The sequence below is a fragment of the Oryctolagus cuniculus genome, chromosome 11 (genome assembly GCF_051225735.1).
Source record: "Oryctolagus cuniculus isolate XC-2025 breed Fujian yellow rabbit chromosome 11, ASM5122573v1, whole genome shotgun sequence".
Lineage (NCBI taxonomy): Eukaryota > Metazoa > Chordata > Mammalia > Lagomorpha > Leporidae > Oryctolagus > Oryctolagus cuniculus.
In genome coordinates this window covers 16,461,228-16,488,805 of record NC_142877.1, presented here as the reverse complement: position 1 = coordinate 16,488,805, position 27,578 = coordinate 16,461,228, and the positions used below count along the sequence as shown (strand labels likewise).

The 27,578-nt window shown below is 45.2% G+C and overlaps 1 protein-coding gene across 3 annotated transcripts in view; it reads right to left on the bottom strand.

Moving 5' to 3' along the window:
- PTPRT (protein tyrosine phosphatase receptor type T) overlaps positions 1-27,578 on the bottom strand; it is a 1,117,000-nt gene that overhangs the window by 384,295 nt on the left and 705,127 nt on the right. For all 3 annotated transcript variants that reach the window (XM_070051826.2, XM_051846098.3, XM_051846094.3), the window contains exon 8: positions 21,529-21,825. In XM_070051826.2, the coding sequence (XP_069907927.2) occupies positions 21,529-21,825 (297 nt within the window). The remainder of the gene's footprint in view (positions 1-21,528; positions 21,826-27,578) is intronic.

Here is a 27,578-nt window from a genome sequence, read left to right as displayed (position 1 = left end):
TTCACATAAAGGGATATCTCAGCTATTCTTTTCTCCTGAAACATACATTTTAGGATCAACTCCTACACTTTAAAAAATTTGATTCTATATTAAAATTGAATGAATTTTAGGTCACCAGTTAATTTGTATCTTTACAATGTTAGGTTTTACCATCCATAAACATGGTACACTTTTAATATTTATTTATTTGACAGACTACAGAAAGGAAGGTAAAGAAGATGGTATGTGTGTGTGGGAGAGAGAGAAAGAGATCAATCCACTGTCTGCTGGTTCACTCCCCAGATGGCTACAATGGCCAGGGCTAAGCCAGGACAAAGCCAGGAGCCAGAATCTTCTTCCAGGTCTCCCTTGTGGGTGCAGGGATCCAAGGACTTGAGCCATCCTCTGCTGCTTTCCTAGGCACATCAGCAGGGAGCTGGATCAGAAGTGGAGCTGCCAGGACATGAACCGGTGCCCATCTGGGATGCCAGACTTGCAGGTAGCAGCTTAACTTGCTATGCCACAGCACAGCCCCCATGGTCTATATCTTATTTAAGGCTTCTTAAATGTCACTCAGGGCCGGTGCCGCAGCTCACTAGGCTAATCCTCCGCCTGCGGCACCAGCACTCTGGGTTCTAGTCCCAGTTGCCCCTCTTTCAGTCCACCTCTCTGCTGTGGCCCTGGAAGGCAGTGGAGGATGGCCCAAGTGCTTGGGCCCTGCCCCCGCATGGGAGACCAGGAGGAAGCACCTGGCTCCTGGCTTCAGACCAGTGCAGCACACTGGCTATAGCAGCCATTTGGGGAGTGAACCAATGGAAGGAAGACCTTTCTCTCTGTGTCTCTCACTGTCTAACTCTGCCTGTTGGAAAAAAAAAATGTCATTCAGTGCTTTACACATTCACACATACATCTCAAACTTTGATAAATGCACAAGTATTACTAAATACTTTATATTTGTATTGCTATTCTAAATTATACCTTGAAAAAATGCCATATGCTTATTACATAAATAAAAATGCAATTGACTTTTTAATGCTATCTTGGCAGACATATTATTCTTGTATTAATTCTAGTAATTAATTCAGATTTCTTTAGGTTATTTATGTTGGTAATCATGGTATCTTACATTAATAATAGTTTGTTCTTTTCCAGTCTTTAACTCTTTTTTTTTTTTTTTTGGTCTTATCTTCAATTAGGGCTATTGAAACAATATTTAATGAAAATAGCATATGTAATTTCCCACTATTAAAGAAAATGATATTATTCTGTCCTTGATTATGGTGTTTGTAGGTTTCTAGTAGATTATCTTTTTCAGATTAAGAAGGTGCATTTTATTCCTCAAATGCAAGGATATTTTGTTTTTAAATCTTGCTGAACTTTCACTGGTGTTACTGCTGTATCTATTGTAGCACTGATATGTTCCCCCTTTCTCAGTATATTAATATAGATTTACATATACAGATCTACTAAAGTTGAATCAATATTGATTTCTTAAAATAAACTAATTCATCCCCACTTGTATACAACTCTGGATTACTACTTAACATTTTGTTTGCAGTATTTGCATCTAATTTTATTTTTCTTATAGTAAACTTGTCTGGCTCGATGTTCAGGTTGTAGTCATTTCATAAACTAAGGATCAAAGTCTTCCTCCATTCTCCTCTCTTGGAAAGTATACTGAAATCCCACATGCCTAGCGGTTTTTGCTGATCGCACTTGTAAAACCACCTGGGACTGATATTTTTCTGTGTTAGAAAAAGTTTAAACTTCTAGTTCCATTTCTCTATTTTTTGTAGAACTATATGGGGATTTTTCCCTTGAATGAGGATTCTTTTTAAAAATAAAGACAGTAACTCTCTTTTTAAAAAAAAATTTTATCTTATTTGAAAGGCAGAAATACACAGAGAAGGAGGGAGATACACAGGAAGATCTTCCATCCACTGGTTCATTCTGCAAATGGCCACAATGGCCCAGGATGGGCCAGGCCAAAGCCAGGAGCCTGGAACTCCATCTACATCCCCCAGGGCCCAAGGCAGGGGCTGAAGCACCTAGGCCATCCTCTGCTGCTTTGCCAGGAGCATTAGCAGGGAGCTGGATCAGAAGTGGAGCAGCAGGGACTCCAACCAGAGCCCATATAGGATGCTGGCGTTGTAAGTGGCCACCCAACACATTACACCACAATGCCAGCCCCGAATTCAGCTTTTTTTTTTTTTGTATCAGCTTAATTTTAAATGTATTGGTATAAAATTAAATATATTATCTTAATTTTTATCTTTTGTAGCTTTTTGATTATGAAATAAATACAAGTATACAAAGCACAAACATCTCATTAATTGATTAGTAATCAACTTCATAACATGATCTTGCTTTTCTTTATAGATTTTACTCCTTAATATGTATTTAGTAATGAGTTCTACATTGTTTTACAAGCATCATTTGGGAAAACTAATATCTCTACAATGGAACTTCCATGCCATTAATGTACTGCACTGTAATATTGATGGAGATATTCCTATTAGTGTTTTGTATCTAAAAATCTGGTTTCTTACTGTCATTCCTAGGGGATATTTGCTTTGCTTTATTGTATCAGTCCCTTTTAACAACAATAAAAGCGTTTTCTCCTCTGCCCCCAGCAACCTTTCTTTACATAATCTTACATGAAATGGTTCCCAGTGGTCTGATTCAGGGGGTTGTTCTGCTTGTAATTATAGAAGACCCCATTTTACGTATTTCTGACTTACAAAGAGAGGGAAAAAGTTAGGCATAGTTGTGCATCACTTGGCCAGGTAAAGGGTCTGCTTGTCTTGTGTGCAGGTGTTGGGGAGAGGGAGGAGGAGCTTTTAGGGAAGGGAAACAAGCCCGGAACAGGAAGATTCTCTACAGAGAGGGCTTTTTAGGTGTTGTGGGGGATAACTTGTGCTTATGGAATTGTCTTCCTTTAACTGAACTCTCTTCCCAATGACAGCCTTCCACTGAAGCCCTCTCCTTTTTTCTTTCTTTCTTTAGCACATGCCCTGGATGTCGGCTTGGAGAGGGTGCTCACCTTCTCTGCCCTGTGGCTGGCATAGGAAGACCCCTGCAGCTCTGGGATCCTGCCCAGCAGCTCCCGGGCCCATCAGAGCTGAGTGTGCCAATGCAGGCAGGCGTGGGAATTTCTTCTGTTTGTGCAACAAGGCTCCTCCCCCTGCAGTCCCAGCTCCCTCAGCTCCTCCCGTGTTTCTGGCACAAGTATGGAATTATCTTGAAGTTCCAAGCCAGGGTGAAGATGTTTCTCTGTGTTTCTTTGGGAAGTGAGTTTGCAAAGAGTAATCAGATTTCACCTTGAATCAGAACCCTACTTTTCATCCTCTTAGACGTGCAAGGAGCACTGCACAATAACTCAGAGACAGGCTGCCTGTGTTTGTTTTCAATTCTCAGCACTTGTTTGCTCTGTAACCTTGAGCAGGCTGCTTATGGTTGCTGTGCCTTGTTTTCCTACTTTAACATGAGGATAAAACCAGTATCCAATCTATGGGTTATTGTGAGGATTCAATATGCTATCCATGTACACATCTGTAAATTAATGTAAAACTAATTATATTATGTATGCACATGCACCTATGTATATACCCCTCATAATATATGTGCATGCACAAAAATGTATATAAATTGCTTACCAAGGTGCATGGAGTAAATACTCATTTGTTTGCTTCTCTTCCCACTCTCACTGCATTCTCTGAGAACTGTTCTATTGTAGCTTGGAGATCACCAATTCTATTTTTTGCAGAGCCAATTAGAATTGTTACTATTTCCAGAGATGGCTGCATTTCAATCTGTTCTTTCTGAATGGTGTCACAATGGTAATCATAGAAGCCATATATTCCCATAGCTTACTGAGGATGCTAAACAGTTTTCTATGGTCTCCTGATTCCTATGGCAAATAATTCTAAAATCTATTTTGTCTCCGAGGACTCAGGATTCATTGATCCAATAATGTATTGTGTGCTTCTTATCTACCTGGCACCGTCCTAAGAGCTTGGAATATAGCAGTAAACAAACTAGAAATGAAAATCCTTGTCTCCATGGAGTGCATTCTAGTGGGAGTAGGCAGATAATAAAATGTATAGGGAAACAGGAAGTATGTCAGATGATAAATGCTCAGGAGATACACGGAGCAGGGAAGAGGACCAAAAAGTTTGGTGTGGGAGGCTCCTGGTTTTTTAACAGAACGGTCTGCAAAGATTTCAGATTCCTGAAAGGTGACGCTGGAATAAAGACTTGAAGGAGGTTAAGGAGAATGAGCCTGCAGAACCCTGAGGTAGGAAGAAGCCTGGTAAATGTCAGGAGTGGACAATGATCAGAGAAGCAGCAGAAGGCGGAAGCCGAAGATGATGTGGTCAGAGGGCAACCAGAAGTGGGAATTTCTAGACACATGGGCCTTGTGACCCACTGTGTGGCTTTGGGTTTTTAATCTCAATGACATGAGAAATCACTGGGGGTTGGAACAGAAGTGTGATGCGATTTGCCTCATGGTTTAACAGGATCATTTGGCTGCTGTGTTAAGCAAGGAATGCAGGGGCCAGAGGTGAAGCTGAAAGACCCACTGAGAAGATTGATGCAATAACTCAGGCTGGCAACCATGATGGTTTGAACCAAAAAGCTAGCAGCAGAGGCTGAGAGAAAGGGCTACATTTTTGAATACACAGAGGAATGAGCCAAGGGAACATGCTGATGGAACAGACCAGCGAGCGAACAAAGCTGCTACTCTGCATAAAGCCAGGGGGCACCACTCACAGACCGTGCAACACATCCTGCAGCGTCTTCTTTGGAGTTGTGCCATCAGGAGTGTCTAACAAAAAGCTAAGGTCTAACAAAAAAAAGAGTCAACCAAAGCGAGGAGTTAAGGATTTTGGCTTTAATCACTAATAAAATGGAATTGCTATTAACTGAAATGGATCAGGCAGTGGGGAAGAGAATGAATTTGATGGAGGCTAAGGGATGATCAAAGACTCAGTTTTGGATGTGTTTAATTTCAGAGGTAGATGAGAAATCCAGGTGGAGAGGCTGAGCAGAGTTGGATAAACGACTCTATAGGTATGGGGAGACATCTGGCTTTGAGATATCAATTGAGGGAACTGTGACCATGGTGATGGATTTTAAAGCCAGCAGACTAGAGGAAATAATTAGGGGAATGAATGTGAATTCAGGGTCAGCAAACTGTGGCCCTCAGGCCAAATCCAACCAGCTGCCTGAATTTGTAAATAAGATTTTATTAGAACACTGCCACATTCATTTGTTTATATATTGTTTCTGGCTGTTTTCCTGCTACCATGGCAGAGTTGAACAGCTGCCACAGAGATCGCCCAGTCTATTAAGCCCAAGTTTTAAGATCAGGCAGTCTCTTGAATGGCTATGAAGGAAAGAAACCCAACAATTGATCCAGTGATGTTGGAATGTTTAAAAAAAAAAAAAAACAGCAAAAAGACCAAAGTGGAGGAGTCAGAGAGGAAGAAGCAAATTGAGAAATCTGTGATGTCCAATGCAAGCCCAAAAAAAAAAAAAAATATTTTCAGGAAGACTGTGAAATACTGCCAATGAACTCAGTAGAAGATTTAATTCTGTGGGCAGTATTAATTGGATTTGGTAAAGTGAAGGTCACAGGTGACCATGAGAGCGCGGTTTTGGTGGAGTGGTAGGTATTGGAGTTACTTTGGTTGAATGGGATCAAGAGAGAACAGAAGATAAAGCAAAGGGGATAGAGGCAACAGTGGATGGGGCGGCAGCTGCAGAAGGTAGGGCTGGTAGTTTTGTTTTTGGCTTTTAAAAGAGAGAGTAGAGGCCAGCACCACGGCTCACTAGGCTAATCCTCAGCCTTGCGGCGCCGGCACACCGGCTTCTAGTCCCGGTCGGGGCGCTGGATTCTGTGCCGGTTGCCCCTCTTCCAGGCCAGCTCTCTGCTATGGCCAGGGAGTGCAGTGGAGGATGGCCCAAGTGCTTGGGCCCTGCACCCCATGGGAGACCAGGATAAGTACCTAGCTCCTGCCATCGGATCAGTGCAGTGCGCCGGCCGCAGCATGCCGGTCACGGTGGCCATTGGAGGGTGAACCAACAGCAAAGGAAGACCTTTCTCTCTGTCTCTCTCTCTCACTGTCCACTCTGCCTGTAAAAAAAAAAAAAAAAAAAAAAAAAAAAAAAAAAAAAAAAAAAAAAAAATTAAAAGAGAGAGTAGAAATACAGCTCGGATGCTCGGATGTAAGGTGATAAATGTGATTGGTCATACAGGGAAAGTTTGATGTAGGGTAGAAAGGGGACAACTGCCGGACTAACAACCTTGAGTAGGGAAAAACAGAATTTGGTACAGTAAGTGGAAAAGTTTAGAAAACAAATTGTTCGTTCACGAAGCTGGAAGGAAGGTTGGATACGGGGCAAGATGTGAGTGATAAGAGCTTGGGGGAATATTATGGAAGGTTCCAAGAAGGCAGAATAAGGAGGGAGCACACTGATGGTCTGGGAAGGGAAGGTTCAAAGAGGGGTGAGAATTTGTAGTTTCAGGGAAAGGGAAGTTCTTCCGAAACGGGCGAGACAGGGTGGACCTGCGAGGAGGACGCGGACACCTGAGGAGCAGGACACCAGCAGGAGTGTGTATGCACCAGCACTGGAAGACGAGGTGAGACAGGGTGCTCGTCCAGCACTGCTGTAGCAGCCACCACTGCCCCTCCCCCAACCCACCCTGGGACGGACACTGAGACACGCACGACTGAGTGGGGGAGGAAATAGAAAATGGAACAGAGTGAGTAGCACCTGTGGAAAGAGTGCGCGATTCATGGGGACGAATTGAGGGACTAAACAAGGGAGGATCCCTCCCCCAAGTCGGAGCTGCAACGGGCGGGAAGCAGCCATCTTGTTTGTTTACATTCGGGCTTAAAGGAGAACTGCCTCTGCCTCCACACTAACCTTCGGAGGCAGAGCCCAAAGGTGGAGTGGAGCGACACGACACTCCTTGCGCAGGGGCGGGCAGCGAGGGAGGGCAACTCAAAGCCCTGACACCAGTCTACTCAAGTTACCAGAAAAAAAAAAAATTGAATAGCACCCGTGGGAAGAGGGCAGGATCCAGGGGGACAAACTGAGGGATCAAAAACGCCAGGATCCTTAGGACCGCCCAACCCACAATCAGAGCTGCAGTGGGCAGAGTGCAGCCATCTTGTTTGTTTACATTCGGGCTTAAAGGATGCTGGCCTCTGCTCTGAAGGAGGAAGCAGCAGGGGCGGAGTCCAAAGGTGGTCTAGAGCTACTTGACACTCCTCACACAGGAGGTGCAGTGAAAGAGAGTGGCTGACCAACGAATCCCAGGCACAGACACGTAAGGGCGAACATAGGAACAAGGAAACCGGCCCCCCAAGGGGCGGAGATTGGCACCTCAAAGCCCTGACACCAGCCCACTCAAGTTACAAAAAATAAATAAATAAGTAAGTAAGTAAAAAATAAACTCTAGAAGGCAGAGCAGCCTGGTTACACTGGATATTGGTAGAGACTCACAGCAGCCCATAGCAGAGGGAAATCAACCTGAAAAATCACCCAGATGAAATGCCAAAAAACAAAACAAAAACCCACAATAAGAATATAGAAGAACATATAAACTCGCCAATGGAGCAGGCTAAACCAACCATAACAGAGGCTGAAGAAGAAGAATTTGAAACTATGCCAGAAAAAGAATTCAGAAAATTAATAATCAGAATACTTAGAAATAATGAGAAACAGTGTCGAGAGCTGAACAAAAAAACAAGCCCAAGGATTAGAGATCCTAAAGAGAAGCCAGAATGAAATACTGGAAATGAAAAACTCAATTGACCATATAAAAAACACCATGGAATCCCTCGGAAATTGAACAGATGAAATAGAAGACCGAATATCAGAATTTGAAGACAAACTTCCAGAAATAAAACAGTCAGTTCAAACGCAGGAAGAAGAAATTAAAAAATTAAAAAATATGGTTGGAGACCTACAAGATTCAATCAAATGGTGTAATGTTCGGGTAATAGGAGTCCCTGAGGGGGTGGAAAGAGAGAATGGAATGGAAGGTGTTTTCAATGAAATAATATCAGAAAACTTCAAACAAATGCAGCTGGATAACAGCAGGCAAATTCAACAGATAGCCAGGACTCCGAACAGGGTAGACCAGAAGAGAAATTCACCGTGACACATTGTGGCAACACTCAGCTCACTGACACACAAAGAACAAATCCTAAAATGTGCCAGAGAAAAACGACAAATCACATTCAGGGGTAAGTCAATCAGACTCACCCCAGACTTCTCATCGCAAACACTACAGGCAAGGAGACAATGGCATGATATATTTCAAGTTTTAAAAGACAAACAATGGGCCGGCGCCGCGGCTCACTAGGCTAATCCTCTGCCTAGCGGCGCCGGCACACCGGGTTCTAGTCCCGGTTGGGGCACCGGATTCTGTCCCGGTTGCCCCTCTTCCAGGCCAGCTCTCTGCTGTGGCCAGGGAGTGCAGTGGAGGATGGCCCAGGTGCTTGGGCCCTGCACCCCATGGGAGACCAGGAAAAGCACCTGGCTCCTGGCTCCTGCCATCGGATCAGCGCGGTGCGCCGGCCGCAGCGCGCCAGCCGCGGCGGCCATTGGAGGGTGAACCAACGGCAAAGGAAGACCTTTCTCTCTGTCTCTCTTTCTCACTGTCCACTCTGCCTGTCAAAAAAAAAAAAAAAAAAAAAAAAAAAAAAGACAAACAATGCCAACCTAGAATACTATACCCTGCTAAGCTATCATTTATGATTGAAGGGGAAATAAAGATCTTCCACGACAAACAGAAACTAAAAGATTTTGTATCCACGTGTCCAACCCTACAACACTTGCTCAAAGACGTGCTGCACACAGAAATACAAAAGCAAAAACTTCACTACAAAAAAAAGCGAATGTAGAGTAACCTACAAAGTTCGAAATACATAAACAGCTCATTTCAGGAAATATGAATGGGAAAAGACAGAACTTAACAATAATCACACTGAATGTGAAGGGTCTTAATTCTACTACCAAGAGACATAGACTAGCTGATTGGATCAAGAAAGAGAATCCATCTATATGATGCCTTCAGGAGACACACCTTATCAGCAAAGATGCACGCAGACTAAAAGTGAAAGGATGGAAAAAGATACTCCAAGCTAACAGAATCAAAAAAGAGCTGGTGTGGCCATCCTAATATCAGATAAAATAGACTTTAACATAAAAACTATTAAAAGAGACAGAGAAGGGCACTATATAATGATTAAAGGATTTATCCAACAGGAAGACATTACTATTATAAATGTATATGCACCTAATTACAGGGCGCCTGGCTACCTGAAAGAATTACTAAAGGATTTAAAGGGAGATATAGATTCAAATACAATAGTAACAGGGGACTTCAACACCCCACTCTCACCAATGGACAGATCAACCAGAAAGAAATTCAACAAGGAAACAACAGAGCTAATTGACGCTATAGACCAAATAGACCTAATAGATATCTTCAAAACCTTCCACCCCACAGCCACGGAGTTCACGTATTTCTCCCCAGTACATGGAACATTCTCTAGGATTGACCATATGCTAGGCCATAAAGGGAGCCTCAACAAATTCAAAAAAATTGAAACTATACCATGCAGCTTCTCAGACCATAGCGCAGTGAAACTCGAAATCAACAACCCAAGAATCTCTACACCATATGCAAACATATGGAGAAAGGACAACATGATCCTAAACGAACAGTGGGTCATCGAAGAAATTAAAAGAGAAATCAAAAGATTTCTAGAAACGGTGACTTGATCAGCCCTTGTCCTGACTGTTGATGAACAAAATATGTTATCCCTCTTAGTATTTTTGTTTGTTTGTTCTACTTAATACTTTTGGTTGAATACTATAATCAATACACAATTATTAAGTGCTGAAACTTAACTGAAAAGTGATTGCTGTTAAATATAAGAGTGGGAATAAGAGAGGGAAGAGATGTGCAATTCGGGACATGCTCAAGCTGACTTACCTCAAACCGCAGAGTTAGAAACATACCAGGGGATTCCAATTCAATCCCATCAAGGTGGCATGTACCAATGCCATCTCACTAGTCCCAGTGATCAATTTCTGTTCACAATTGATCATAATGACAGGACTAAGAGTCAAAGGAATCACCTAAACAAGACTAGTGTCTGCAAATACTAGCTGATAGAATAAAAAAAGGAGAGAATGATCCAACATGGGAAGTGAGATACACAGCAGACCCATAGAATGGCAGATGTCCTAAACAGCACTCTGGCCTCAGAATCAGCCCTTAAGGCATGTGGATCCGGCTGAAAAGCCCATGAGAATATTTCAGGCATGGAAAGCCAAGACACTCTGGGGGAAAAAAAAAAAACTAAATGAAAGATCTCCGCGAGTAAGATCCCAGTGGAAAGAACGGGTCATCAAAGAAGGAGGTACCTTTCTCTGAAGGGAGGAGAGAACTTCCACTTTGACCATGGCCTTGTCTAAATATGATCAGAGTCAGTGAACTCAGGGGGCTTCCATAGCCTTGGCAGCTCATGACATGAACCTAGGGTGATTACTGATGCCATAAACAAGAGTGTCAATTTGTTAAGTCAACAACAGGAGTCACTGTGCACTTACTCCTCATGTAGGATCTCTGTCCTTAGTGTGCTGTACATTGAGATTTAATGCTATAACTAGTACTGAGACAGTATTTTTCACTTTATGTTTCTGTGTGGGAGCAAACTGTTGAAATCTTTACATAATGTATGTTAAACTGATCTTCTGTATATAAAGAGAATTGAAAATGAATCTTGATGTGAATGGAAGGGGAGAGGGAGCGGGAAAGGGGAGGGTTGTGGGTGGGAGGGACGTTATGGGGAGGGAGACATTGTAATCCATAAGCTGTACTTTGGAAATTTATATTCATTAAATAAAAGTTAAAAATAAAAAAGAGATTTCTAGAAACAAATGAAAATGATAACACAACCTATCAAAACCTGTGGGACACAGCAAAAGCAGTGCTAAGAGGAAAGTTTATATCAATTGGTGCCTACATCAAGAAGCTGGAAAGGAACCAAACAAATGAACTCTCCATGCACCTCAAGGAATTAGAAAAACAGCAGCAAATCAAGCCCAAATAGAAGGAGGAAAGAAATACTAAAGATCAGAGAAGAAATAAACAGAATTGAAACCAAAAAAACAATACAAAAGATAAACAAAACCAAGAGCTAGTTCTGTGAAAAAATAAACAAAATCAACACACCATTGGCCCAACTAACCAAAAAAAGGAGAGAGAAGACCCAAATCTGTAAAATCAAAGATAATAATGGAAATGTAACAACAGACACAACAGAAATAAAAAGAATCATCAGAAACCACTACAAAGAGATGTATGCTAACAAATTGGGGAACCTGGAAGAAATGGATACATTCCTGGACACATACAACCTTCCTAAACTGAGCCGTGAAGATATAGAAAATCTAAACAGACCCATAACCATGGAAGAAATTGAATCAGTAATAAACGCACTACCGAAAAAGAAGAGCCCAGGACCGGATGGCTTCACCACCGAATTTTACCAGACATTTAGAGAACAACTAACCCCCGTTCTTCTCAAGTTATTCAAAACAATTGGAAGGGAGGGAATCCTCCCAAATTCTTTCTACAAAGCCAGTATCACCTTAATTCCTAAGCCCGGAAAAGACACAACAGAGAAAGAAAACTACAGACCTATCTCCCTGATGAATATAGATGCAAAATACTCAACAAAATTCTGGCAAACCAAATCCAACTGCACATCAGAAAGATCATTCACCCAGACCAAGTGGGATTTATCCCTGGTATGCAGGGATGGTTCAATATTCGAAAGTCAATCCATGTAATACATAACATTAATAAATTGAGAAACAAAAATCATATGATTATCTCAATAGATGCAGAGAAAGCATTTGACAAAATACAACCCTTTCATGATGAAAACCCTAAGCAAATTGGGGTTAGAAGGAACATTCCTCAACACAATTAAGGCAGTCTATGATAAACCAATGGCCAGCATCATATTGAATGGGGAAAAGTTGGAGGCATTTCTATTGAAAACTGGCACCAGTCAGGGATGCCCATTCTCACCATTGCTATTCAATATAGTCCTAGAAGTGTTAGCCAGGGCCATCAGGCAAGAAAACAGGGAGAAACAGCCCACGGAGGCCTAGAGGGAGGGACGAGCCAGGGAAGCAACATTCTCTTGGCAGCTTTGCAGATGGCTCCAGGGGTGCTCCTGGCTCCAGTGGTCAGAGTGGTCAGCGCAGGGACGGCACTTGCCCACAAAAAGGGAAGGCTGCCAATAGAGAGGGGACCAGAGGGAACCAGGGTTCTGAGTCCAGAGAAGCGAGAACAGGGCTGCGACATCGAAGAAGTGCACGAGGCAGTGACTGGGATGACTGCCTAAGGAATTTGACCTGAGCACAGAAGGGAGCAAGGGCAGTGACGAGGCATCAAGACCTACTGGGGTTGAATTTTTGAAGGCGCACCACTGGGCGGAGTGAACTGAAGTGAGATGTCGTCAGGAATTGCGATTGCAAGGGGTAAAGAGATCATTTTTAAATGGTTCCTTGACCATGGCAAACAACAATTTTGTACAGACCTTTGATTTGGTGATTCCTAGTTCAACACCCTGAAATCAAAAGTTGTTACTGTCACTACCGGTGGCCGCCCAGCACTTGGCATTGTGCTTTCCATTGCGATGTTTATGTATTACCTCGTTAGAGGCTGGTGGGGTTATCATTCCCATGTCAGAGAGGAGGGCTCTGAAGTGCACCAAACTCAAGTGTGTTAACCAAGGTTGCATGACAATATTCAATGAAGCCTGGGAGCCGGCGCTGTGGTGCAGCAGGTTAATGCTCTGGCCTGAGGTGCCGGCATCCCATATGGGCGCCAGTTCAAGCCCCGGCTGCTCCTCTTCCAATCCAGCTCTCTGCTGTGGCCCGGGAAAGCAGTAGAAGATGGCCAGGTCCTTGGGCCCCAGCACCCATGTGAGAGACCCAGAAGCTCCTGGCTCCTGGCTTCAGATCAGCACAGCTCCTCCGGCTGTTGCAGCCAATTGGGGAGTGAACCAGCAAATGGAAGACCTCTTTCTCTCTCCCTCTCTGCTCTCCTCTGTGTAACTCTGACTTTGAAATAAATAAATCTTTAAAAAAAAATGAAGCCTGAGGACAGCTCAGATCCTCCTGTTTGTACGTGTTCTCTGAATCACCCCTTTCTTGCATTACCCAGTAGGTAGGCTCGGCAGGGAAGCTGAAGGGCAGTCACAGTACCTGCTGGCAGCAAACTTGGGCTGTCTTAGCTCCAAGTCAAGGCTCTTTCTAACTTCCCAATATCACTGCAGAGGTCAACATGTCCTTAAGGCATAGGCTTACTTTCCACGGATTAAACTGCATGCTTTCTCTCTCTCTCTCTCTCTCTCTCTCTCTCTGTCTCTCCCCCCTCCCCTACCTCTTCTTTCTCTCCCATCGTGAAAATCCTTCTTTTGTAGATTTTCTATTTTATCTTTTGAGTTGCTTTTCCATCCCTTTTTTCTTTACAATATTGAAAATGAATATACATTTTCCCTTTTCACAATTTCGTTTCTTCTATCTAACAGCATGGAACTTTCCATCCTTTTGACAGAGTTCTACAACAAAGGTTAATTACTTTATAATTTCATTCTCCTAAAAAAAAAGCATGATAAAATGGCTAATTTTAACTGTGCTTCTTGTCAGTAGGTTCATATAAATTCACTGTAATTAAACCAGATGTTTTCTTGTGCCTTAAAGTCAGGTGGTAATTTAAGGAAAATTTTCATTTCAACATAAGGAGAACAGAGTGCTATCAAAGGAAGTTTTCTCCTTTCCTCTCCACTACTCTCATTTCCTCCCCCTTTTTTTCTTCTTCTTTCTAGTTCCAATCCTGAAAAGCGGGATTAACGAGGGTAGCTATGAGAAGTAACAACCCAGAATAAATAAAAACAGAGAGCACTGCACAAATCAACCGAAGTTCCCTGCCCTACTTTCCTGTCTAAATCATTTTTTTTGCCTCTCCACTTCAGGTGCCATGTTGGGTGGTTGGTTGGTTATTGTTTGTTGTAAAAGTCTGGAATTGATGTAAGGAAAATCAAAATATTTTGAGAATAGTTCAGAGGCCACCACACTATGTAAATGAATCTTGGGGAGAAAAGTCAAAGAGATTTAGATCATGTAAATCTGCTCATATTCTGTAGTTGTGTTGGAGGGAAACTATTTTTCTAGATAAATATTTGCATCTTAAGATATCAAATACAGGCTTTTAACTGGACTACACAATGGTATACTGCCAAATGTTTTACAACAAGCTCTCCAAGGTGAGGGGAAAAAATACAAAGCTTGTGTGTTTGCCAAGTTCCTTGGGGTAAAGATTCCCACCACTGTCACTACAGGCAATGAACGTAACACTAGTTGTGGAGACGCTGATGATCAGCCCCAGCAGTCATGAATACAATAAATTGCACCGCACTACCCCTACCTTTTCAGTGTCCAGAAATGAGACCCTGTGCTATCATGAAAGGGTCATGGACTTGAATGTCAGATGTCTGTTAATTCATCGAAGCAGTCAACAAACAGTGAGCATATACAATGGACTGGCACGTCCCTGATTCTGGGGAATATAGTGAACTGAATAAAGCAAAACAAAGTTGCTATTCTCCTAAGGCCTACATTCCCTATGGAGGGACAGCTAATGAACTAACAGAATATGGATCCGATCTGCCACGGAGGAAAAAGAAGCAGAGAAGAGTTTTAGGAACGTTTTGGCCACGTGTACGGTTGTATATTAGGTAGTCAAGAAAGATTTCACAGGTGAGATCTGGGGACTCCATGAACGTCTTTCAGCACTGCTGTAGCGATAGCTCCTGCAGGCCAGTGTTTGGTGATCCTGAGAATGAAGGCTATCGGCACAAAGCCCATCCCAAGTTTGCATTTCAAGAACATAAACACACGTCTCCCTTCCCTTTATGAGATGCTGGGGTCGTCTCTGGGAACACCCACAGTGCTCAGAGCTCTCATCGAGTTTTGCCTTTAGGATTTCTTCAGGCGTAGAGAGCTTTTCAGCCTTCCAGGAAATGATGCCGGGCTGCTTTACTTGTTGTCTTCTCTACTTTTCTCCTCCTTTCCTCTTTTTCAGGTTTTGCGTGTCAATTCTTGTTGGGACAAGTGATCCTATACCTATCAAGCGGAAGCCTCCTTTTAGTTTACTAGGACTTGAGAAACCAGATGATGAGGCCTTATTAGAAATGTGCGTAAAACACGGGTACTCATTCCAGAGATATGCCAATCTTCCTTACAATTAAGCTACATGAGCTTTCTAAGCTGAATTAAATGTACAATGATTATATGCTACTAATCATAGAAAATATCAAATACATAAATGTATCATATACCTTATTAATTATAAATGATTGTATTTTATCTAATAATTAAAATTATGGGAGCCTGCATTTCCTTACTGTAAAATATGAACAATAATGATGCTTGCTCTTTTACATTCCATGCTAGTAAATGGATCCATATTGCTGCTGAAAATACAACAGGATATGACTTCTACAGAAAAGTATCTCTTAAGAGCCAGTGAAACCGTATTTGCATTTGACTTCAGCAATGCCACTTTTAGGAACTTCCTCTGAAATTACAGCTCCACAAATACCAAACAACATGTGCACAAAGTTATTTCCTGCAGGATTATCTGTGATGGCAAATAATGAAAATCACCTAATTGTACATTGAACAGTCGGACACACTGTGGAATATCCATAGACACAATGGAGTACTATAGAGCCAAAAAAAGAATGAAAAAATTCTGTGCAAACTGGTGTGGAGTGATTTCCAGGACTTACTATGTAAACTGAGCCACAGTGTGCAAGGTTTATCCATTATGCTCTCTTTTATACAAAAAACAAGTGAAAGAAAACATTATTTAACCAATATAAAATTAACTATAGGAAGGAAACTAGAAGCGAAGGAAAATGGCTACTTTTCAAGTTTGCATTAGAATAGTGCAAAAGACAAATCCCACATTTTCATGTGGAAGTTCATTTCTATTCTCTTCACATATACACACAGTGTAAAAATGTGAGGATGACATATTATTTGGTAACTAGATATAAATGTTGCTGTCACTGATTTAGACCCCGTCCACAGTAATACACCCTTATTTCTCATTTAATGATCCTTTTTCATGAATCATACATTATGATATTGATATCCCCACTTTCAAGAAAAATAATATACATATAAAATGCTTAAATATGGATTGAATATGGCAAAATGTTAAAAATTATTAAATCTAAAGTAGATAAATACTTGAGTAGTGCAAAACAGATAAGGTTGGTGGCAACATTATCCCTTTGTAACACTCATGTGGTAACTGATTCAGGTGAGGCTTATCAGTGTGTTAACACCACTGAATGAAACTTCCAGGGGAACGGGACCCTCACACCATTTCCAAGCATCATTGCACTTCACAAAGGAGAAAAGGGAGAGGATCTGGGTGGTTCCCCTCTCATCCAAAAACCAAATGTAGCATCCCCAGGGCAGGTACCCTGACATGCACCTCTTGACAAGAAACCATGAGCAACATGCAGACCACTCACACAATATTTTGTCCCAAATGTTTTGCATCCTGGCTTCATCACACGTAATCAGATTTAATATTATTAGAAATGTGAACATGGACTCTCCATTAGATTATATTAAAATCAATACTCAATTCCTTACGTGTTACAATGATGTTGTGGATATGTAGGATAATGTCTACTAGGGATGTGTGCTACAGAGTTTAGGAGCCAAGCATTATGATTTACTTCATTTTTAAAAAAGGATTTATGTACTTATTTGAAGTCAGAGTTACAGAGAGAAAGAGGGAGAGACAGAGAGAAAGAAAGATCTTCCATCTGCTGGCTCACTCCCCAGATGTTTGCAAAGGCTAGGTTGGGCCAGGCTGAAGCCAGGAGCCAGGAATTTCATCTGGGTCTCCCAGATGGGTGGCAGGGGCTCAAACACTTGGGCCATGTTCCACTGATTTCCCAGGAGCATTAGCAGAAACCCATGCCCATATCGGATGCCGGCATCTCAGGTTGTGGCTTTACTGGTATGCCGTAACACCAGCTTCATGATTTACTCTCAATGGTTAAACACTGTATGTGTTTATGTGTACAACACTGCTGTACCATAATATCCATCAGTCTTTGTAAAAAAAAAAAAAGTAAATGCAGCAAAGTAATGACAAGGGCTGAATCTGGGTGGAGGGTTTCCGAGTCTCCTGCGTGTGACACTTTTCAAGTTCTCTATAGCTTAGAAACATTTCGTGACAAAATGTGGCTAAAGGAATATGTGAGCCATGGTAGGTAACGCGCCAATGGGTGCCCAGCAGTATAGGTGCTCAATCAGTGGCAGCCCAACTAGGACGCCATCATCATGGAGGTCGTGGCACAACACTGGCTGTGGCCTGGCAGAGAAGTCACTAAGAAAGTCAGCTGTGGTTTGTCTCTGGGGGTTGTGGAACAGGGGAAAACAAAGAATCTCTTTGACGCTTTATCTACAGCTGCTCCCCAGAGGAAGTCATTGGGCCCTGGGGGCCATGAGCGCCTCTCTCTGGCAGCAGCAGACCTTCAGAGGCACTGGGGCACTGACAGGACAAATTCTCCAAGTTCTCAGGGCGAGAACTGTGCAGCACACATGAAAGCAGTGTGAACGCTGTGAGCTCAGCCCGAGAGGCTGCTCTCTGGCGCCCCAAGGGGCGGCTCAGTTAATCACCTGGAGCCATGCTCTATGTCAACTTGTCCTTCAGAGGCCTCATTCCCCAGCTCTCTCTAGGAAGAACCCAGCCCAGTGCTGGAGTGTGAAGGGGTCGACACTTGGCTGAGAACTTCCTTCAGCCCAGGGGTTTCTGAGGCTTCAAGGCAGCTACGGAACTGGCGCCTCGTGTGTTGGTGTCCGTAATATAAGGTCCACACATCCCTGCGGTTTTATGAGTGATGTTCAATGTACATTTAGCTTCCAAGCATTGTAGTTCTCACTATTTTGACAAAGGCTTTTTGTTGTTGTTTTGATTTTCTTGGTGGTGAGAAGGATGAAGGCAGAGGAAAGCCTGCCTTAAAGCTGGCACTGTGGGTTTGCTGGTGCATAACAGGTAATCTTCGAAGAGCAAGAAGGTTGAAAGAGGATAATGTTTTATTTTAATTTATTTGAAAAAGAGAGAGAGGGAGAGAAGGAGAGGGAGGAGAGGGAGGGAGGGAGGGAGGGAGGGAGGAGGGGAGAGAGAGAGAATATGTTCCTTCCACTGGTCCATTTCCCAAATGCCCACACAGCCAAGGCTGAGAAAGGCAAAAGTCAGAAACTAGGATCTCCATCCAGGTTTCCTATGTGGGTGATAGAACCCAAGTCTTGAGCCAGTATCTGCTGCCTTCCAGGGTGCCCATTAGTAGGAAGTAGAACAGAAGTGGAGGCGGAATTCCAACCAGGTGCTGTGATAATGGAAGGCAGGTGTCCCAAGCGGCAGCTTAACCCATTGCACCACAATGCACACCCTGGGTGGAGCATCTTCAGGAAATGCCCTGACTTCCTTCCTGACAAAATCCCACATAGCACACCCATCTCCTGGGACCTGAACGTTCACACTAATTTTCAACAGTGGCTCCTCCCTGGATGACACCTTGAAGACAGCACGAAGCCACCCTTTGTGCCCTGATTCTGCGTCTCCAATCAGGCACTGAGTGCGCCTATGCTGTATTTTCTGAAACCAGTTCAAAGAGTGGCCCAGAGCCCTAGGGAAGTTTCGCAGGGTAGCTGGGTGGTTTCTGAGTTGCATGTGCCAGAGTCACCTTTACCAAGAAACATTCTTCTGTAAGTTACTGCAAATGCAGTAGCTACATTTGTTGAAAACTTAGGATCACTGTGTATTCATCCACACCCCATTTAATGTGCACAACAATCTACAAGGCAGGTTCTTTCATTAACTCCAATTTAGAGTGGACGGAACCCTGGCACTAAGAGGTTAAATAATGTGTCCCAGGCATACCTGGTTCCAGAGTTCAACTTCTCAGTGCAGTGTTCTACCTGCTGGAGAAGGGGCTGGGTGTTTTTCTAACAATGGAGCCAGTTCTAGAGAACACTCAGGGGGCTTTATCAGAAGCCAAACTCCAGGGCCACAGCTCTGGGCTGCAGGACCAAGGCAAGACGAGATGCCTGCCCCTCTGTGGGAGTGTCTGAGCATGGCTCGCAGGAAGCAGACCACTCAACTCTGCTAGGAATAGGCGGTTGTTGGAAGTGGGGGAGGTAGGGGGCTCTATCCACAGATGAGCGTGATTCATTCTAAGGCCAGGAAGTGGAGGGTGTAAGTAAGGGGGGGGGGGTGTAAGGTGACTGAAGCCGGATCCTCTCTGCTGTGGCCACCTCCAGGGCTGGCCCAGAGCCCACTGTGCAGGCGCTGCAGAGGCGGTAGATGCAAGGATGAATTTCAAGGGGTTGAGAGGGGCTTGTCAGGAGGGTGAGCTGTTTCAGGATGGGAGCTGGTGGGGTGTGAGAACTGGGGGGAAGGGTGAGAAGAGGCTGTCTTTCCCTGATCTCCTTATAGGACTTTGGAGCCACGGATGAGTTTCTGGCTCCCTCACAGGACATAACTCAGGGTCCCCTGGAAGCGGTTTCCACGAAACAAGAGTGCCAGACAGGACTGCGTGGTAGAGTTTCTGTCTTGAGATTCTCAGGCTAGTCTGAGTCAAATGGCGGTATTTACCCAGTGCAGCTGACAATGAAAAATACATCCCTCAGGAGCCCATTACACCATGTTTCTGCTCCTCGACCCTTGGTCTGGATGGGCGGAGACAGTTCCTGAAACTCTACCTCCTAATCTCCCCTCACCCACTCAGGTCCTCAGCATGGGGTGACAGCTCCCTGTCCTACCTTGAGTGCCCTCCCTGCAGAGCTACACTGCAGACTCAGGTAGTAGCCTCCCTTTGCAGGACTGGGCTCAGAACAGAACCCCAATTTCCTTCCCTTCCTGTTTGGCTTCCCCCTTATCAATCTCCATCAATTCACTTCCTTAATCAATCACTCGACACAGATTTTCAACTCAGATTCTGCCTCTAGGGAATTAACTGGAGATACTCCGCAAAGCCAGCAGTAGCCTGGCTGGAGAGAAAGCTGAAATGCAGTCATGAGCAAGTGTTTCTCGGGTGAGTCCCAGAACTGGCAGATTCTGTCCCATTAATATACAAACGCCTGGGAAGGAACATTTGAGTCAGTTTGGAGCAGTCAAGGAAAGCCTCCTGGAGGAAGCAACATTGGAGCGAGGAATTGAAGGATGAACAGAGCGTGTCCTGCAAACGTGGAGGGAGAGTCCACTCTAAGTAGGAGAAGCGGCAAGGGTGAGAGGAGAGGCAAGGAAAGTTCTGTGTTCCAAGAGTGTAAAGTGCTCCATATTCTTAGAGCCTCCAAAGGGAGGTGTGTTGGCGGGCAAACTGAAGAAGCAGATGCATAAGGGCCTGCAGGGTACGGAGGTGAAGGGAGGCAGTGGGGGTAGAGGCTGGCTCTTAGGGCGACTTTCAGGTCTCTGTCTTGAACTACCGGATGCAGTGCTTAAAGATGAGAAACTGCTCCAGTCTGAATAGGATTTGGACTCCAAACTCATGCAGGACTTCAAGCCCCAAAGTCACAGGTTAATAGTACTAAGAAAGGAAGACATCTAATCCAATTATGGCATGTGGGATGATGGGCCCAGCAGAAGGTCTTGGCGTCATTGGGGTTATGCCCTTCAAGGGTCTTTCTCCCAAGAGGGTTGGTTACAAAAGGCAGGTTGGGTCGAGCTGCTCTCTGCTTCCTGGCTCACCACGTGACCCTTCGTCTGGTCTCACCAAAGGGCTAAACCAGTGGAGACTGCCTGGCCTTGGACTGTGAACCTCCAAAACTGATCCAAAATAAGCCTTCTTCCTTCATAAAAGCTTGTCTTAGAAATTTAGCTATAGGGGTGAAAAGTCAATTATGTAGGCACTCAAGGAGAAATGTTAGAATGCAAGAGGATATTTGCTTTTGAAGACTTTGAGTTTTAAGATGTTTGCTGGATGTGCAGGTGAACAGCCAGTTGTAGGTGCATTCAATGTATGTGCTAAGCTTTTTAGAATTCTTACAGAACCCCAAGATCAACATGTTGAAGCACTATGATGTACGCTTCCTCCTGGGGGAGGCATCTGTGTACTAAACCTTGGATAGGGGATGTGGAATATAACGAGAAGGGGGAGTGAGGTAAAGAAGGGTGCTCAGGAGTGCACGTCTGTGACAGAGCTCCTGCTATGTACGGGGACAGCATCCCCTGCAGTTGTACACTGCACAGGCCAGTGGGTCCTTCACTGAAAGTCTTGGGAAAGAGGCAGATACAAAAAAGGAGGAGATTAAAAATGAGGAAAAACAAAAAATCTCCCAATCGATTGGCAGAACCCAATGAACAAGCCCAACATTCCCCATCCCCCAGCTAGATCGCCTCTCCCCACTCACCGTCCTCCTCGGTCTGCACCACCAGTTCCTCGCTCTCCATCCGGCCCTCAGGGTTGGACAGCAGGAGCCGCAGACGGATGGTCATGAACGGGCGCAGGCCCCGCAGGGTGTAGTGGGAAGAGGTCTGGATGACCTCCTCGGCCTCATACTGCTGCTGGTTGAACACGTACTGGTACTGCACCGTGAGGTTGTAGCTATGGCAACGGGTCACTGCATAGCCAAAGGGCTCCCACTGCAGGGTCAGCTGCCGGGCTCGGATGTCCACAATCTCCACATTCTGCGGCCCATGCACTGGGTCTGCAAGACACACAAGCAAGACACGGAGCTCAGAGGAGACTGCCAAGAACGTGGACTGGGTGTTCCACAGTAGAGGAGAGAGCGGCTCTTCCAGGCTGACTTCAATCACTCAGCCACTGCCTTCATGATTTTTGCCATGTGCAGCACAATTTACATTTTTCTAGAAATCAATCTTTTTCTTATTATATTTGAGCATCTACAAGAAAACATAAATATACCAAGGGGAAACTTGCCATACATCATTTGCTATAAATAAACGTTAACCATAAAAGTAAATGCAAAACTATTAAATTCTGTTTATTTATCCATCTATCTGTATGAAACAGAGAGGTCCCTTCCATTGGTTTGCTCCCCACATGTCTGCAACAGATGAAGCTGGGTCAGGCTGAAGCCAGAAGCCAGAAATACAATCCAGGTCTCCCACACAGATGGCAAGGCACACATCAACAGGAAGCTGGAATTGGGACCAGAGCCAGCATTAAAACCAAGGTTCTCCCTCTCTGGGAGGCAGGTGTTGCAACTGGTTGTTTAACTTCTTGGCCAAACACCTGCCATTCTTAAAGGGTGCCACTTAAACCCATCTTGAGTATGACCAACAACACACTTCCAGGATATATGTGATACATAATGGCATTTTGGTCAATGATAGATTGCCCATACGAGTGTACATGATACACAGCCTATCCCAGCGAGGTCTGTGTAAATACACTCCATGTCACGCACACCACTACAAAATCACCTAGTGCCTCATTTCTCAGCACATGTCCCATTGTTAAGTGACTGGCGACTGTGTGTAGACAGCTGCTGACTTCAGATCTGCCACAGCCCCTCCCTGTGGAGCTGGCCTCACCTCTTCCATTAACAGCATCTGGATGTACAAGAGGGAAACCGAGTCACACCCTTGCTGCACAGCACCCAGTGTAGCCACAGGCCACCATGACCCAGTGTCTCTGCCCTGGGATCTCGGTCTTTCCCATGATAACACAACTTACCACGTCACAGCCTGTGTCCCAGCCCTTCACTCTCCTTTCCCTCCTGTCTGCTTTCTCCAAAACTGGTCCCTGAAGGAACATCATTCTATAAACATATCTCACCAGGCCTTCTCTTCCCAGGACTGTCCTCTCCTCCACCCCTCCCAGGCTCCCACATAGAACACTGGATAATCTTATTTTATTACTGATGCTTTGTTCACACAAATTAAATAGATGTTTTACATTAAACAGATAATGGAAAACAAGTTTTTCTTTTCTTTTTTTTTTTTAATTCTCACATGGGAAGCTCATTCCATGTTAAGATTAGGCATTTGTTATGGTAAAAACGCAACTTCTTGTGTGATAGTATCCCCTGCAAGTCTGTGTGCCACATTCTCTTAAGTTAAACACAGGCTTGAGATTAACTCAGTATTTCCCCCATAGTGCTTATAGGACTTTGTCAAGTTATGCCAACTCTTTGGGTCTCTTTTTTTATTTAATTTGTAAAATGGTAATGGAAGCTAATCTCATGGACCGGAAGGAGAAATGTGAAGTGTAATGTTTGTAATGAGAAGTGAAATGTTTGCAAAGCAGTTATAATTGCATTTGGAACATAAGAAGGACTGAATATATGGCAGCTTAGATTTCTGTGTGTGTGATTTTGGCGATTTCAGCAATAGGAATAGTAATAAAAGTAGTAATAGTACCTGAGTATCTTAATAGTGGCATAGTAATAAAAGTAGTAACAACAGTACCTGAGTATCTTAAAAGTGGCATAGTAATAAAAAGTAGTAACAACAGTACCTGGGTATCTGAAAAGTGGCAGTGCTGGTAGCAGCCACGTGTGAAACGAGGGATAGGATTCTGTCATCTTTTTGGTTCCCTAGAGCATCGAGGGGTGCAGCTGCACTTGCAGTAAGGAGTAGGGCTGGGAGCTCTTCTACCTGCCGAGTGCCCGGATCTGTCCCCATGCGGAAGACAGAAGACGTCCTGTCACTAGTGTCAGAGCCTTACGAAGGAGCATTCATTCACAGAAAGGTCAGGGAGCCCAGGGAGCCAGCCGGAGCTTTGCACACAGCTGTTGGCTGGCAGCTGCTGGGGAGAACAGCATTCCCGGCCCCAGCTCAACTGAGGAGGTCACTGCCACTCTCACAGCCCAACCATTCACGCGCACGGGTCCTTTGTGCAAAGGACAGTCGGCGTCCCAAAAGCAAATGGGTGACTTTGAGGCTGTGACATCGAACAAGCTGTTGCTGAGGGCCTGTGGCGCTAACCCCATGCAGATGGAAGGTAGAAGTACGGTCGCTGCAGTAGCTGGGGTCTCCGGTGGGTTAAACCTCACAGCTGCAGTAGCTGGGGTCTCTGATGGGTTAAACCTCACAGCTGCAGTAGCTGGGGTCTCCGATGGGTTAAACCTCACAGTGGCTCTGGCTGCAAGCACAGGGGTGGCAGAGCTGCTCCCTGGGAGCTCCCGAGCACCCCGCCAGCCTCGCCCAGTGGGAGCCTGTCCACTTGTCCAGACATGAGAATGTGCCTGGCAGGAGGCCGCCCACGCCCTCGGCACCTCTTCAGCGTCCCTCTCTTGGGTTGCACCCTCCAAGCCAGCGCCAAGCCCAGTCAGATGAGCGCCCTCACTTTGCTCTTGCTCTCCCTCGTGAAGGAGTGAGGACACACTCAAGGCCAAAGCAGAGAGCGCGTTTATCAGGCATCTTCACTCTACCGTATCACATAGGAAATGCAACAGCCGTGATTCCCCAAGACGGCTTCACAGCACACGCAGAGCAGAAAGAACACATCGTCATTAGGCAGCTGCAGCCACACCTGCTGGCTTCTTGCTCCTGAATCATCCTAGGACCCTGGGAGAGAGGAATGGGAAGCCCACCACTTTACAGATGAATACATTGAGGCTCCGAGAAATCTAGAAGCTTGTGCTGAGTAGCAAGGCTGGCAAGTGACAGAGCGAGGTTCTGAACTGGGTCTGACCCTACACCTGGTGAACAGAGTAAGGGCTTCAGTGAGTATCTGTTGGGTGGCTGTTCGTGCTGTTTTGTAAATCTGACAACAGCCTAAGGGGTGGGTATCGCTACCCCACTCCTAGAGGAAGCCACATCTCTGTGAGATGAAATGATTGTCCATCCTAAACCCGTACAGTGAGTGGTAGAGCTGATAGATTTAGTCTGTGTGCATTCAAGCCCTCTGTACGGCCCCTGCTCCATGACACCACCAGAGACTGAGAGCAGGAAAAGAAGACAAACAGGAGGCACATCACAGTTCCCAGGCATCCAAGGACAACTCAGAAGGATGGACTGAGAAGGCCAAAGACTGTAAGGCAGAAATTTCTTAACCCCCAGGAGCCTGGGACCAGCCAGAGGGGCCAATGTAGAGACTTAAATACAGTTAGTGCCGGGCTGATCACCAGTCTGTCTTCCCATCTCTGGGCTCTATTCATCCTATAGCTCACCTGTGCAAATAAATATATTTTTATTTGAAAGGCAGAGTTACAGAGAGAAGGGGAGAGATCGTCCATCTGTTGATTCACCCCCAAAATGGCTGAAACAGGCAGGGCTGGGCCAGGCTGAAGCCAGGAGTCTGGAAATTGATCTGAGTCTGCCATGCGGATGGCAGGGGCCCAAGGACTTGGGTCATCTTCTGCTGCTGTCCCAGGTACATTAACAGGGAGCTGGATCTGAAGTGGAGCAGCTGGGATTCCAACCAGCATGGATATGGGATGCAGGTGTCACAGGTGGTAGTTTAACGTAGCCCCAAATCGACACCTTTCTCTCCTATTTTTTAAAATATTTTATTTATTTGAGAGGCAGAATTACAGAGAGAAAGAGAGGGAGAGACAGAGAAAGGTCTTCCATCTGCTGGTTCACTCCCCAAATGGCTGCAATGGCCGGAGCTGCGACAATCCAAAGCCAGGAGTCAGGAGCCTCTCTGGGTCTCCCACGTGGGTGCAGGGTTTCAAGCACTTGGGCCATCTTCTACTGCTTTCCCAGGTCATAGTAGAGAGCTGAGTCGGAAGAGGAGCAACTGGGACTCGAACCGGCACCTATACAGGATGCCAGCACTGCAAGCAGAAGCCTAGCCTACTGTGCCACAACGCCAGCCCCCTTTGTATCCTCTTAAAGGAAAAAGCCTGGGAGGCCACCATTATAAAGAGGACCACGGGAACTGTGAGCTTGCCATGTGACAAAGAGGCTCCCTCCCAGAGCAAGGAAGATGGGGCACAGGAAAAGCCATTTGCTGCCTCCCAAGCATGCACGACTGACTATCCAGGCAGGTCACAGGGTACGGAGCATCGGCCAGAGCCTGGCTTGAAGCCGGACTCCAGCACTCACCAGCTGTGCGACCTTGGGCAAGGGCACTGCATCCCTGATCCTGCACCTCCTATTCTATAAAGTGGAAGTCATCACCCGGATCTTGGAGGGCTGTCAATGAGAACAAAATGAACTGGAGAGAGAGAAAAGGGCCTTTCCCTAACCGTGGGTGTTCCTCTTAGGACAGCCTTCCCTGGAGAAATGCCTTAGGAAGCCTGTCTGGAGGAGAAGCTGTACTGTCAAGCAATGGGTTTGAGTTGAGCCTCCAGACAAAGAAGACACTGGGGCTAGGCTGAGGAGTTGGAGGGATGAGGTGAACAAACGGCAGGATGTTAGGGGTAGCCCAATAGGATCGTTCCCTCCCTGACTCCTAGACCCACAAGGGCCTTACATGTCTCACAGCTATTTCCCGTGACTCAGTCTCCTGTGCATTACAGGACAGACTGGGATATGCATAGCTTGGGCCAACTAAGGTACCGCAGGGACACAGAGGCAGAGGCCAAGGGGACTCGGAAAGTATGCAGTTCAGTTCCTACACATAAGGGAAGGAGGGCTCTGGTGGACCTACAGGGCAGATGCAGGTAAGTGGAAGGGCTTTGTAAACCCAAGAACTCCCATTCCGGAAAGGGAACAAAAACGCTATTAGATGTCAGCTCTGGGATGGGGGCTACCCTTAGCACTTGCCTCTGGAAAACCACTCTATGGAATAGGAACTCAAGGCTCGGTGGAGGGAGGCAATTTACCCAGGGCCACACAACCTAGTCCCCACACGCTGGGCCCCACAGAACTTCACACGGTTCTCTGTCACACCCAGCATCTGCCATCCCACCCAAGAACCTGCTTGGCCACGTGTCTGTCTGCCCTCCCCGGCTGCAAGGGACAATGTTTGCTTTGTCCTGAAACCCTAGTGCATAGCACAAGGCCTGTTGCGGGGGGTGGGGGTGGGGTAACTGCTGTGAGAACAGAGGGAGACCTGTTCTTGGGGGCTGAGCTCACACCTCCTGACTTCCCGGTCCCTGTTCTCAGTCCTGTCCAGCAATCAGCACAGGCTGGAAGGTGAACACTTCTTTTATTTATTTATTTATTTATGTATTTTGGCATGCCAGTAACAGAACGTCCCCAAATCCTTTACAGTGGAAACACATTTTCAGAATGCATGATGGAAACATTTATGCTTTCAATCTGACCCCCCCTAAACCTTGGCCGCCCAACTCAGCTTCTGGTCCAGTAATTGCCTGCAGCAGGGAGAGTCTCAGGTTTACATTTGGGTTGGCGCAAACTAGTTGGAAATTGCTGAGAAAGCCTTGTGTGTGCAGTAGAGATTGGTTTGTTGAATTTACATCCCCCGTGTAAATACGGCCAAGCCTCCAGCCTGTGGTTTCTGCCTCCAGATAAGGCCCTGTCCATATGACCTCCTTGAGTAACAGCCTGCAGGCCAAGAAGATAGCAAACAGTGCAAGGA